Genomic DNA, 13,065 nt, shown 5'->3' with positions numbered 1-13,065 from the left:
CTCAGCACTACGAGAGCAAGATGGGGTTCAGCGATGCTGAATCGATGCGCAGCCCTGGGACCACGAAGCGGGATGCAGTCCACCGCACGATCTCTTCACGCCCAAGGTCGGCTGCCATAGCTCTCCACCCTCAAACTACAGTTTTATTTTGGGCCTTGTGTGTGACCCCTGCCTGTCTAAATATCTGTCGCAGGAAAGAGATAAGGTGGTGCATTAAACCGATCAATATATCGTGAATGCTTATTTTCCCTGGTATCCCTTTCTTCACTCATTATTAATTACCTCCGTCACTGAAAACATTGCCTCAAACAAAAAAACAAATAAACTCAAACAAATGGAGGTCTCGTCTGTACTAGGCTACCGTGTCCGACCTTGGCTTGAGGCTTTGTTTTTTGTCTCAGCGGTTCTCCGATCGCGCTGCAATTACTTTCCGGTCTCTGTTTTTCACGGTCTTTTCATCCCATACTTCCTTGTTTTAAAATCTCAAAAAAAAAAAAAAAAAACCAAAAAACATTTCCTTCTGTTCTTATTCGTTTATTCGTTCTTATTTGTTCGTTCGTTCTTCGACCACGTTGTTTGTGATCACATGAGCACGTTGTTAAAAAAATGTCTCATCTGACCCCTGAAGACCTGTATTCGGTCATATTCTATAACACCTTTTTCTTCTTCTTCTTCTATAAAAGGATGCTTTCGACTTGCTCACCAAATCTATTCATTCCAAAAAAAAATTCCATCTCTTGTAGTGCATCTTTCATTCATTCCCTAAACTCTCCAGCACTCCATCCTCCCTCCAGCGTCCTCAAACGTATTTTTGACTCGAATGTCTCAAGAAACTCATTTTGCAATAAATGTTCGTTTCCCATTAATCGTACATTTTTCAAAATCCCATCACCCCAAAATCCCATTTCCCATCACCCCTCCCCTCTAAATCTACCCCCTTGCCCCTCCCCTCCAAATCATCCCCATCACCCATCTCTTTCAAATCTTCCCCCTTGCCCCTCCCCTCCAAATCTTCCCAATCACCCATTCCTTTCAAATCTCCCCCCACACCCCTCCCCTCCGAGACTCTCCCTCGCTCCTCCCCTCCTAGACTCCCCTCTCACCCCTCCTCCTCAAAGCGTCCTCCCCGCTTCTTCCCCCTTCCAACCTTCACCTTCATCTCCCTCAACCTTCTGCCTCGCTCTTCCCCCTCGTCAAATAACACCTCACTGCGCCTCTCCCAATCACCATCAAACCTTTTGTCTGCCCCATTCTTCCCTTTCTCCAAGCTATTCTGTAATCTCCGACACACCTTCAACAGCTCTCCCTACCTCTTCCTCCTCTTCCACATCTTACCCTACATCTTACCCTTACCCTACCGCTCCCCCCCCCTGTTCTGTATCCGATGCTCCCCCTTCCTCTTCCTTAACAGTATGGACCTCAAACATCCGGGGCCTTCGCTCAAACTTGTCTGATCTCTCCATACAGGTTGCTTCTGACAAACCAGACGTGATCTGCTTAACAGAAACTTTCCTCCTTCATGATGTCTCTGATTCTTTGGTATCTCTCCCAGGTTACTCCCACCTCCGGTATGATAGACCTGAGCCTCGTCCTGGAGGTGGGGTTGCTATCTTTATACAAAACTCTCTTCCTCACTCGCCCTGCACTGCCCTCTCTCCACCTCACCCCCAGGAATACCTTTGGCTACGGCTTCCCCTTCGCTCCCACCTTTTGTTCATATGTGTGTTGTACCGTCCACCAAACAGTGATGACTCCATCTACATCTCGCTGTCTGAGAATATGGACCACCTTCTATCTACCCATCCCAACTCTCTCTTCCTCATATGTGGTGATTTCAACTGTCACCATGCCAGTTGGCTGGGTGTGGGTACCTCTCTCACCAGCCATGGCTCTTCAGCAAAGGACTTCTGTGACTCACTGGGACTGACACAATCTGTCAATTTCCCGACCCGGATTTCAGTCAACGGAGCATCTTCTCTTCTGGACTTGGTTATGACTAACTTCCCTGAAAATGTCTGCTGCTCTTCTTCTGCTCCAATCGGCTCTTCTGATCATGTGCTTGTTAAAGTGGACATCTCTCTGACCATTCTCAGAGAGCCTCCTCAGCATCGACGAGTCTGGCATTTCACTCAGGCCAACTGGCACGGTCTTCAAGCAGCCATCAATCATCTGGACTGGTCTCCCATCTCTACTGCCTCTGACATAAATTCTTCCTGGGAATTCTTCCAAAGCAAACTGCTCTCTCTCATGCACAGATTTATCCCATCTCGTCTTCTGTTGTCATACCCTTCCTCCCGTCCATGGTACACGGAATCTTGTGGTGAGGCTATTGCCCAGAAACAACTTGCTTTCGTCTCCAGGAAAGCAAATCCAACGGAAGGAAATCTCATTTCCTTTCACAAAGCCCGAAACAAGTGTGTGTCCACCCTCAGGAGAGCCAGGAAACAATATCTCTCCGTTCTCAGGACCGAACTCTCTTATCTTTCTCCCTCTTCCAAATCCTGGTGGCGTCTGGTCAAATCTGTTTCTGGTGTTTGTTCCCCCTCCATCCCCTCCCTCACCTCAAATGGCCACACGGCTGACTCCGCACGTGAAAAAGCTGAATGCCTCAACTCTGTGTTTGCCTCTAAATCTTGTGTCCCAAACCCATCCCTCTCTGTACCCACCGTACCCAGTCGTACCCAGCTGCTCCTGGACTCTGTGTCCTTTCCTCCTGACAAGGTGGAAAAGTTTCTGTCAACCCTCGACTCGGATTCTGCAACTGGACCTGACGGCATCAGCCCACGGGTCCTAAAATCCTGTTCTTCCGCTCTTTCACTCCCTCTCTCTGTTCTCTTCACCCTCTCTTTTGCTCAAGGTCATCTTCCATCTGCTTGGAAATCTGCCAACATCACCGCTTTGCACAAAAAAGGTGTAAAAACAGATCCCAGCAACTACAGACCAATCAGCCTTCTCCCAATTATCAGCAAAGTCATGGAATCCATCATTGCTTCAGATATGAAATCTTTCCTCTTCTCCAATGGCTTGATCTCTGATCATCAATTTGGTTTCAGACTTGGACACTCTACTCTGGACATGCTGCTTCTGCTTTCTCAACAATGGATGGAGGTCCTCAATGCCAAACAGGAAATTAGAGCAGTCTCCCTTGACATATCACGTGCCTTCGATACGGTCTGGCACCCCACTCTGCTCACCAAACTCTCCTCTTTTGGTATCCATGGAAATCTCCACGCATGGCTGGCGGACTTCCTCTCTAGTCGTAGTCAACGTGTGGCCCTGAATGGGTTTCTCTCATCTCCTCTTCCTGTTCAGGCTGGAGTTCCACAAGGCAGTGTTCTGGGCCCTGTGCTTTTTCTGGTCTTCATCAATGATCTCTCTGACTCTCTTGAAAATCCTCTGTATCTCTTTGCTGATGACTCTACTCTCTGTCGCTCCATTCTTCATCCCTCAGATCGGCAGTCTGCAGCCTCCTCACTCTCTGCAGACCTGGACAAAATCACAGACTGGGCAAACAAGTGGAACATGTCTTTCAATCCTGACAAATCTCACACTCTTACGATGTCTCTCCGAAAAGACCGACTGGACAACCCTCCCATCCACTTTCTGAATAATCCTCTCCAAGAAGTTCTGTCACTCAAGCTTTTGGGTGCCATGATCTTTCCTGGGAAAACCACATTTCAAATCTGGCCTCCAAAGCCAGTCGCCGACTGAGCATCCTCCGTCGTGCGAAGTCCTTCCTTGGCACACCTGAGCTCCTCACCACATACAAAGCTTTCATCCGCAGTTCAATGGAATACTGCTCTCCCCTCTGGGCTGGTGCTCCTGCCTCACACCTAGCTCGTCTTCACGCTGTTGAAACCAAAGCATTCAGAATTATTGGAATCTCCCGCGATGAAGCTAACTCCAAGGGCCTCTCACTCACTCACCGCCGGCAGGTTGGTGGTCTTTCCGTCTTCTACCGACTCCTCTCTGGCCTTGCCCCCCCAGCTCTCTCTGGGCTCTGTCCCGCAAATATTCCTACAGGTCGCACAAGATCTGCCTGCAACCCTCTTATGGTCAAACTGCCAAAATCAAGACTCTCTGCTCACCTTCACTCCTTCATTCCTCTTTTCTCCCGCCTCTGGAACAAACTCCCTCACTCTCTTCAATCCCACTCCACCCTCCAGGTCTTTAAAACAGCTGTTCACCACCATCTCTTATCTTCCCCCATCCAAAACCTTGATCTTTTCTACCCCCGCTAATTTCACCCCAATTCCACTTTTTTGAAATACCAACTTCTGTCCTGGAAGTCCTTGGTGTCCTTGTGTTTTATACTTCTCCCTCCCCCCCCCCCCCCCCTTCCCACGCCTTCTCCCCCCAAGCCCTCTCCCTTCCACACATCTCCCTGCTCTCAAATGTTGTGTTTGTGTGCTTCCCCTTCTCTCCCCATCTTGTTTTCCGCTCCCTCTTTTTATATATTTTGTTTGTCTGGTTGATTTGTTTGTGAAGTAAATGTTAGCTCTTTCACGAGCCTCGATTCAGTATACAAAAAAAAAAAAAAAAAAACTCAAACAAATAAACATATTTAGCAAATAAACAAACAAAAATAAAAACAAAGAAATAAACCTCAAACCTAAACCTCGAACAAATAAAAACATTGCCTCAAACAGGGAACCATGATTGTCATGGGGCCCGCAAGGCTAACCCCCGCTGTAGCGGGGAAAAATGGCCTTAAAACGATCATTCATTCAATCATATTTTTCACTGAAGGTGGACAGAGGTTATGTTTTCACCCTGTTTGTTTGTCTGTCTGTCTGTCTGTTAACAGGATATCTCAAAAAGTTGTGGATGAATTCAGACAAAATTTGGTGGAGAGGTTGAGTGTGTGATGAGGATTAAATTTTTAGATTTTGGTGAAGATCCGGATCCGGATCAAATAAAAAATTTTTGTTAAGTTATTCTTCACCAATTAAAGATGGGGCAAAAAAACGACATAGAGCACAATATCTCAAAAAGTTGTGGACGGATTCGGACGAAACCTGATGGACAGATTGGGTGTCTACCAAGGACGAATCGATTTGATTTTGGTGCAGATTAGAATCCAGAAATATATATATTTTATATACAGAGTCTTGGCTCGTGTAAGAGATAACACATTAAACACAAAAACATGCACGGATACATAAAACATACAATAAAGGGAGCGGGAGGCAAGAAGGGGAGAGAGAGGGAAGCATACAAGCACAACAACAGTGGAGAACAGGGACATCGGTAGATCTGTGGAGGGGATAGGGTTGGGGGGAGGGGGAGAGGCGTACACGGTATAAAGCAAATGAACACTACTAGGAATTTCAGGAAAAAAGTTGGAGATTGAAAGAGGTGGATTTGGGGTGTTTTAACGGGGGTAGAAAAGATCAAGGTTTTGGATGGGGGAAGACAAGAGATGGTGGTGAACAGCTGTTTTAAAGACTTGGAGGGAGGAGTAGGATTGAAGAGAGTGAGGGAGTTTGTTCCAGAATCGGGAGAAAAGAGGAATGAAAGAGTTAAAGTGAGCAGAGAGTCTTGATTTTGGCAGTTTCACCAGAAGAGGGTTGCTGGCAGATCTTGTGCGTCCTGCAGGAAAATTTGAGGGACAGAGCACAGGCAGAGCAGGGGGAGCTAGGCTGGAGAGGAGTTAGAAGAAGACAGAAAGACCACCAACCAAACCTGCCTGTGGTGAGAGAGTGAAAGGCCCTCAGAATCAGCTTCGTCACGGACATTCAGTCATTACTTATCCAATCTCAACCAAACTTTCCAAGGGGGTTAAAGGTTACATGACAGATTATAGTGACTTAATTTGCCCCTCTCCCCAAGGGATTTTCCTCCTTGAACAAACGCTGTGTTAAGGTGTATAAATTGCTTTTCATGGGGCAAGCCTACCGGAAGTAAAAATATATATTCCATAAACGCATATGATTCCCCTTTTCAACCGTCGCTGCTGCTGTTTAACACTAAACTGGAAGGAAGGAAATCCAACATTTTTTTTTTTTTTTTTTGGATACATAATCGAGGCTCGTGAAAGAGCTAACATTTATCACACAAACAAATCAAACAGACAAACAAACAAAGTATATAAAAAGGGGAGCGGTAGACAAAATGGGGAGAGACGGGGAAGCACATAAACACAACATTTGAGAGCAGGGACATCGGGAATGTGTGGGAGGGAGAGGGCTTGGGGGGAGGCGGCGTGTGAAGGGGGGATGATCGAGGGGGTGGGAGAAGTATAAACACAACGACACAAAGGACTTCCAGGAAAGTAGTTGGTATTTCAAAAACGTGGATTTGGGGTGAAATTAGCGGGGGTAGAAAAGATCAAGGTTTTGGATGGGGGAAGATAAGAGATGGTGGTGAACAGCTGTTTTAAAGACCTGGGGGGAGGAGTGGGATTGAAGAGAGTGAGGTAGTTTGTTCCAGAGGCGGGAGAAAAGAGGAATGAAGAAGGAGTGAAGGTGAGCAGAGAGTCTTGATTTTGGCAGTTTAACCATAAGAGGGTTGCAGGCAGATCTTGTGCGACCTGTAGGAATATTTGGGGGACAGAGCCCAGAGAGAGCTGGAGGAGCAAGGCCGGAGAGGAGTCGGTAGAAGACTGAAAGACCACCAACCTGCCTGCGGTGAGTAAGTGAAAGGCCCTCGGAGGTAGCTTCATCACGAGAGATTCCAATGATTCTGAACGCTTTGGTTTCAACAGCATGAAGACGAGCTAGGTGTGAGGCAGGAACACCAGCCCAGAGGGGAGAGCAGTATTCCATTGAGCTGCGGATGAAAGCCTTGTATGTGGTGAGGAGCTCAGGTGTGCCAAGGAAGGACTTCGCACAACGGAGGATGCCCAGTCGGCGACTGGCTTTGGAGGCCAGATTTGAAATGTGGTTTTCCCAGGAAAGATCATGACAGATAGTGAGACCCAAAAGCTTGAGTGACAGAACTTCTTGGAGAGGATTATTCAGAAAGTGGATGGGAGGGTTGTCCAGTCGGTTTTTTCGGAGAGACATCGTAAGAGTGTGAGATTTGTCAGGATTGAAAGACATGTTCCACTTGTTTGCCCAGTCAGTGATTTTGTCCAGGTCTGCAGAGAGTGAGGAGGCTGCAGACTGCTGATCTGAGGGATGAGGAATGGAGCGGCAGAGAGTGGAGTCATCAGCAAATAGATAGAGAGGATTTTCAAGAGAGTCGGAGAGATCATTGATGAAGACCAGAAAAAGCACAGGGCCCAGAACACTGCCTTGGGGAACTCCAGCCTGAACAGGAAGAGGAGATGAGAGAAACCCATTCAGGGCCACACGTTGACTCCGACTAGAGAGGAAGTCCGCCAGCCATGCGTGGAGGTTTCCATGGATACCAAAGCAGGAGAGTTTGGTGAGCAGAGCGGGGTGCGAGACCGTATCGAAGGCACGTGATATGTCGAGGGAGACAGCTCTAATTTCCTGTTTGGCATTGAGGACCTCCATTCATTGTTGAGACAGCAGAAGCAGTATGTCCAGATTAGAGTGACCTGGTCTGAAACCAAATTGATGATCAGAGATCAAGCCATTGGATAAGAGGAAAGATTTCATATCCGAAGCAATGATGGATTCCATGACTTTGCTGATAATTAGGAGAAGGCTGATTGGTCTGTAGTTGCTAGGATCTGTTTTTGCACCTTTTTGTGTAAAGCGGTGATGTTGGCTGATTTCCAAGCAGATGGCAAATGACCTTGAGCAAAAGAGAGGGTGAAGAGAACAGAGAGAGGGAGTGAAAGAGCAGAAGAACAGGATTTTAGGACCCGTGGGCTGATGCCGTCAAGTCCAGTTGCAGAATCAGAGTCGAGGGTTGACAGAAACTTTTCCACCTTGTCAGGAGGAAAGGACACAGAGTCCAGGAGTAGCTGGGTACGACTGGGTACGGTGGGTACAGAGAGTGATGGGTTTGGGACACAAGATTTAGAGGCAAACACAGAGTTGAGGCATTCAGCTTTTTCACGTGCGGAGTCAGCCGTGTGGCCATTTGAGGTGAGGGAGGGGATGGAGGGGAAACAAACACCAGAAACAGATTTGACCAGACGCCCCCAGGATTTGGAAGAGGGAGACAGATAAGAGAGTTCGGTCTTGAGAACGGAGAGATATTGTTAATGAGCTTTATATGCTCATTGTGCCCCCCACAGACTAAAGGACCAGAGCTGACTCGACCTGCTAGGCCTCTACATACGCCGCTGGATAGGCAGCGATATATAATCTTTAGATAATAAAGGTCTTTAGCAAATGTAACATTGCGCCGACACCCTTACAGACCAATTATCGTGACCCTCATTCGATGCATAACCCTATTCCTCACGGTGTGAATCTTTTAATAAGGACAATAGCATGACCCCCTCTCCCTCCCAGCGGATGTACTAATAGTACAAAATGCAAATGATCCCTGTTGTCTTGAGAGTTTGTGTTCTTATTTATTTAGGCACTACAATTTATTGTTTTAAGTACATACTTGTGCTTGTGCAGGATGGAGAGGAAGGTGGGCACGTTGGCCATCCATCTGTTCCTGAAACACGCATTGAGGTTGAGATCCCCAAGGTGAACACCGACCTGGGCAACGAACTCTATTTTGTGAAACTGCCCAACTTCTTGAGTGTAGAGACGAGGCCCTTTGACGCGCAGTACTATGAAGACGAGTTTGAAGATGATGAAATGATGGACGAGGAAGGTCGTACACGTTTAAAGCTGAAGGCAAGATGTCCTCTATTTTACCTGTTGTATAGCTTAATGTTTGAAGTACAGTGTATGGAAAGTGGCAGCTTCGACAGAAAGCCTTTTTTTCCTTTCTAATTAACATCATTTCAGGATGTTTGCAGTGTCTCATTTGCTCTCAGCGTTCCATATTAGATAAAAGATGTTCAATGTTTTACGGGTACTGCTGACAGGTGGAGAACACAATTCGCTGGCGAGTGCAGCGAGACGAGGATGGAAATGAAGTGAAAGAGAGCAATGCCAGGATGGTACGCTGGTCAGATGGCAGGTATTACAACAACCATTTAGTATGGTTTTTTTGTGGTTCATGTAAAGCTGCCACTACATTTGCTGTTGCATAGGGCGGCACGTCCTTGGGTCGGGTCGGGTTCCAAGGCGCAACGTGGTGTGCAGAGGCGTTCGACTATGCGATTGGTGTGCGTAGATCTTAACACTGGGCCATTTGCTGAATTATGTTATTGGTACCTTTGGTCCCAAATCTTTTCCGTGTTCCTGGTGTGGTGAGCAGTATGTCTCTTCATCTGGGCAATGAGGTGTTTGACGTGCATAAGGCCCCTCTGCAAGGTGATCACAACCACTTGTTCATCCGACAAGGCACTGGGTTGCAGGGTCAAGCTGTGTTCCGAACAAAACTCACCTTCAGGTAGTTTCTTGTTTTTGAAATGTAAGGAATTTTTGAACCTATGTATTTTTTTTACCACCTAAAACCCCTTTATTCTCAAAATTGGTCAACATTAATCTCAGATATGAAGAGTAAAATTATCAAGTTGGGGGTGGTGGTGGTTGTAGTTCCTATTGATGCTTTTGGGCTCATGGAGCTCGTATGTCACAGTCACTAGTATGCGTACATACGTTATGAATGTGTTTGCATGAGCCAATAATAATAGACAAGGATGCCACATGTCCCATCGATCTGTTTCCACTCTTTCCCACTTCCCTTTTATCGTCACTTCATCATCATAGTGTACTGGTTGCAAACACCGTCTCCAAGAAACGTAGCAATATTTGTCTTGAATACTCATCTCAACCAGGATCTTGTAATATTAAATAATATTTATTTTAAATTGAAATCGGCTAAATACTTATATCGTACCAACCTTATTGGAATGCCTCACAATGAAAGAAAAATACTATTCATTCATTTTGGATGCAACACGTGGCTGCTGGGTAGCTGTAGTACGTGGTTGTGCCACTGATGCACTGTCCCCTGCAAATTCCAAAGTTTTGAATTTGGGATTTGGCCAGGATGCCGGTGATAGCTCTCATACTCAAGACTCAGGTCACCGTGGGATCTTCAACGTCCACCATCTAATGCCAGCCAGCAGATGGGACGCCCGTCAGAGGGGCGCATTCACATTTGCCCTGCCTGCATAACACCAGGATGACTGTTTATAGCTGGTTCGGGATTCAAACCCAGGCTGGACAGCTCGGGGGTGAATGTGCGTACATCTAGGCTATCCTGTGAGCCAGAAAAATCACAAAAACTAAGGAAGAACCCAGAACTCCATTAATTTCTAATTAAATTAAACCCAGAACCCAGAACCCATAATATTAAACCATAATTAAACCATAATTAAACATAACAGACAACAAACAACAACAACATGCATTTTAAGGCCATTTTCCCTACTAGAGCGGGGGTTAGCCTTGCGGTCCCCATGACAATCTTCTCCATTTTGCCCTATTTTCTGCATCTCTCCTTGTTAACCCCCTTGCCCGCATTTCTTATTCCACCATCTTTAGCCAAATCTTTCTCGGTCTTCCCGAGACCTCCTTTCTTTCTTGGTCTTCCACCATCTCGGTCTTCCCGATCTCGGTCTTCCCGAGAATTAAACATAACAGAACGATAATAATAATAAAAATGATAATAAAAATAATTAAATTAAAATAATAATAACTAGAACTGCCACTTTAAAACGACTGGCAGTGATGACCGGTTCACTCGCACACACTTTTGATACAACCCCACTTTTGATACAACCCCACTTTTGATACAACCCCACTTATGATACAACCCCACTTTTGATACAACCCCACTTTTGATACAACCCCACTTTTGATACAACCCCACTTTTGATACAACCACACTTTTGATACAACCACACTTTTGATACAACCACACTTTTGATACAACTTCACTTTCATTGGACATGCTTTGACACAACCCCCTTGGATACAACCCCGATACACACACACACACACACACACACACACACACACACACACACACACACACACACACACACACATCCCCCATACCCCCCCACACACACACACCCCCCCACCCCCCACTCACACACACATACCCCCACACACACATGCACACACATCCCCACACACACACACACATTCCCCCTACCCCCCCCCCCCCCCCCACCCCCAACACACACACACACACACTTAATTAATTGTACAGTGTCTGTTGTTCCTAAACTTAAACATAAATAATTTAAAGGATTGTTGTAAATGATGTTAATTTCACAACATCCCATGTTCAACTTTATTTAAATTGCAAATCTCAAACATAGTTTCTCCACCTGAAGCAAGAACGTTAACCCGTAAGCAATTGACTAGTTCCCCGACTGCATGGATCATCAGCTGGGCACCGTTCTTCCTCGAGGTTTCAATCCTTTCACACACACACACACACAAATACACACACACACACACACACACACACACACACACACACCACCCTCCCCCGCCCCCACACACGCACACCCACACACAAACACCTCCACACCCCTCGTCCCAAATGCACACCCCTACCACAGATACACACACACACACGCCACACATACACACACACTCACACACATCTGCCCCCCCTCCACACGCACACACCAACCCCCCCACACCCACACATATCCACCCCCCCCCCCCCCCCCGCACACCCACACACACACAGACATCCACACACATACACACACACACACATACACACACACGCACACACACCCCTCCACACACACACACATACATCCAACCCCCCCCCCCCCCTCCTCCACACGTACACACCCAACCCCCCACACCCCCACATACACACATATCCACCCCCCCGCACACCCACACACACACACAGACATCCACACACATGCACATCCACACACACACACGCACACACACCCCCTCCACACACACACACACACACACACACACACACACATCCAACCCCCCCTCCTCCACACGTACACCCCCAACCCCCCACACCCCCACATACACACATATCCACCCCCCCCCCCCCCCCCCCCCACACACACACCCACACACACATCCACACACACGCACATCCATACATCCACACACACACATAAACACATCCCCACATGCATACACACACAAACACACACACATACACACATCCCCAACCCCCCCCCCCCCCCACCACACACACACACACACAAACACACGCACACATCCCCCCACCCCCCACCCCTAACACACACACACACACACACACACACCCCATCCCTAACACACACGCACCAAACCCCCCCCCCCCCACACACACACACACACACACATCCCTCCCTCCCCCCCCCCCCCCACACACACACACACACACACATCCCCCCCACCCCACACCCACACACACATCCACACATGTCAATCCATGCACTGATTGCAGAAAAAGCGATTTTAAAAAGAAAATTAACCTGAGACAGAATTATTTATTTTATCTGAGAAGCCAAACGAGGTTTCTTCTTCTTTCGTTTCTCACAACTTTGTGTGAAATGCGATCGAGTTAAAAAAGTCAGAATTTGACCAAATCTGTTTCATTCGTTTGTTAATACACCTCAACTATTGACAAATCCTCAATTATAATTTTATTTGAGGTTCAAATGACCGCGGGAGATCGTGTGATCGTAATCACGTCCTGGAAGGACAAAATGGTGCGTTTCTTCTTCTTTCAACAATAAAGATTTATAGCTTCGAGACCGTACATCCAATCATCTTGAAATTTTGCAGACTTGTTCTGCTTGATGAGATCTACATTGCATTAAAAATTCAAGTCGATCAATGCAGTGGTTCAAGAGTTACAAGCTTTTTAAAATTTACCTTCCATTATTTATTGCGGCCAAACCATGTGACTTATCAAAACGTCTCAAGTAACATTGAAACATCCCCCCATGAGGAACATTTGTGTAAAATTTCCACTCGATATCTTCACAAATTATGGAGGTGATACCATTTCTAGTTTGAGCTTAAAAACGTCATAACTCTGAAACCATGTGTCGGATGACATCGTGCTCAGAGGCTTTTTTGTTCGTCATGGGTGTGCGAATATGCATGCCAAGTTTGGGCTTGATCCGTTCAGCCGTTGCGGAGA

At 46.7% G+C, this 13,065-nt stretch overlaps 1 protein-coding gene across 1 annotated transcript in view; it reads left to right on the top strand.

The window, feature by feature from the left end:
• LEO1 (LEO1 component of Paf1/RNA polymerase II complex) overlaps window positions 1-13,065 on the top strand; it is a 34,448-nt gene that overhangs the window by 10,412 nt on the left and 10,971 nt on the right. Inside the window, exons 5-7 of the mRNA XM_068106945.2 lie at window positions 8,490-8,714; window positions 8,909-9,003; window positions 9,244-9,378. Coding sequence (XP_067963046.1) covers window positions 8,490-8,714; window positions 8,909-9,003; window positions 9,244-9,378 — 455 coding nt within the window. The remainder of the gene's footprint in view (window positions 1-8,489; window positions 8,715-8,908; window positions 9,004-9,243; window positions 9,379-13,065) is intronic.

This window comes from Myxine glutinosa, chromosome 2, assembly GCF_964187855.1.
Source record: "Myxine glutinosa chromosome 2, kmMyxGlut1.1, whole genome shotgun sequence".
In the NCBI taxonomy this organism is placed as follows: Eukaryota; Metazoa; Chordata; class Myxini; order Myxiniformes; family Myxinidae; genus Myxine; species Myxine glutinosa.
The sequence above is the reverse complement of the archived record's forward strand: the minus strand, read 5'-3'. Positions and strand labels throughout refer to the sequence as shown.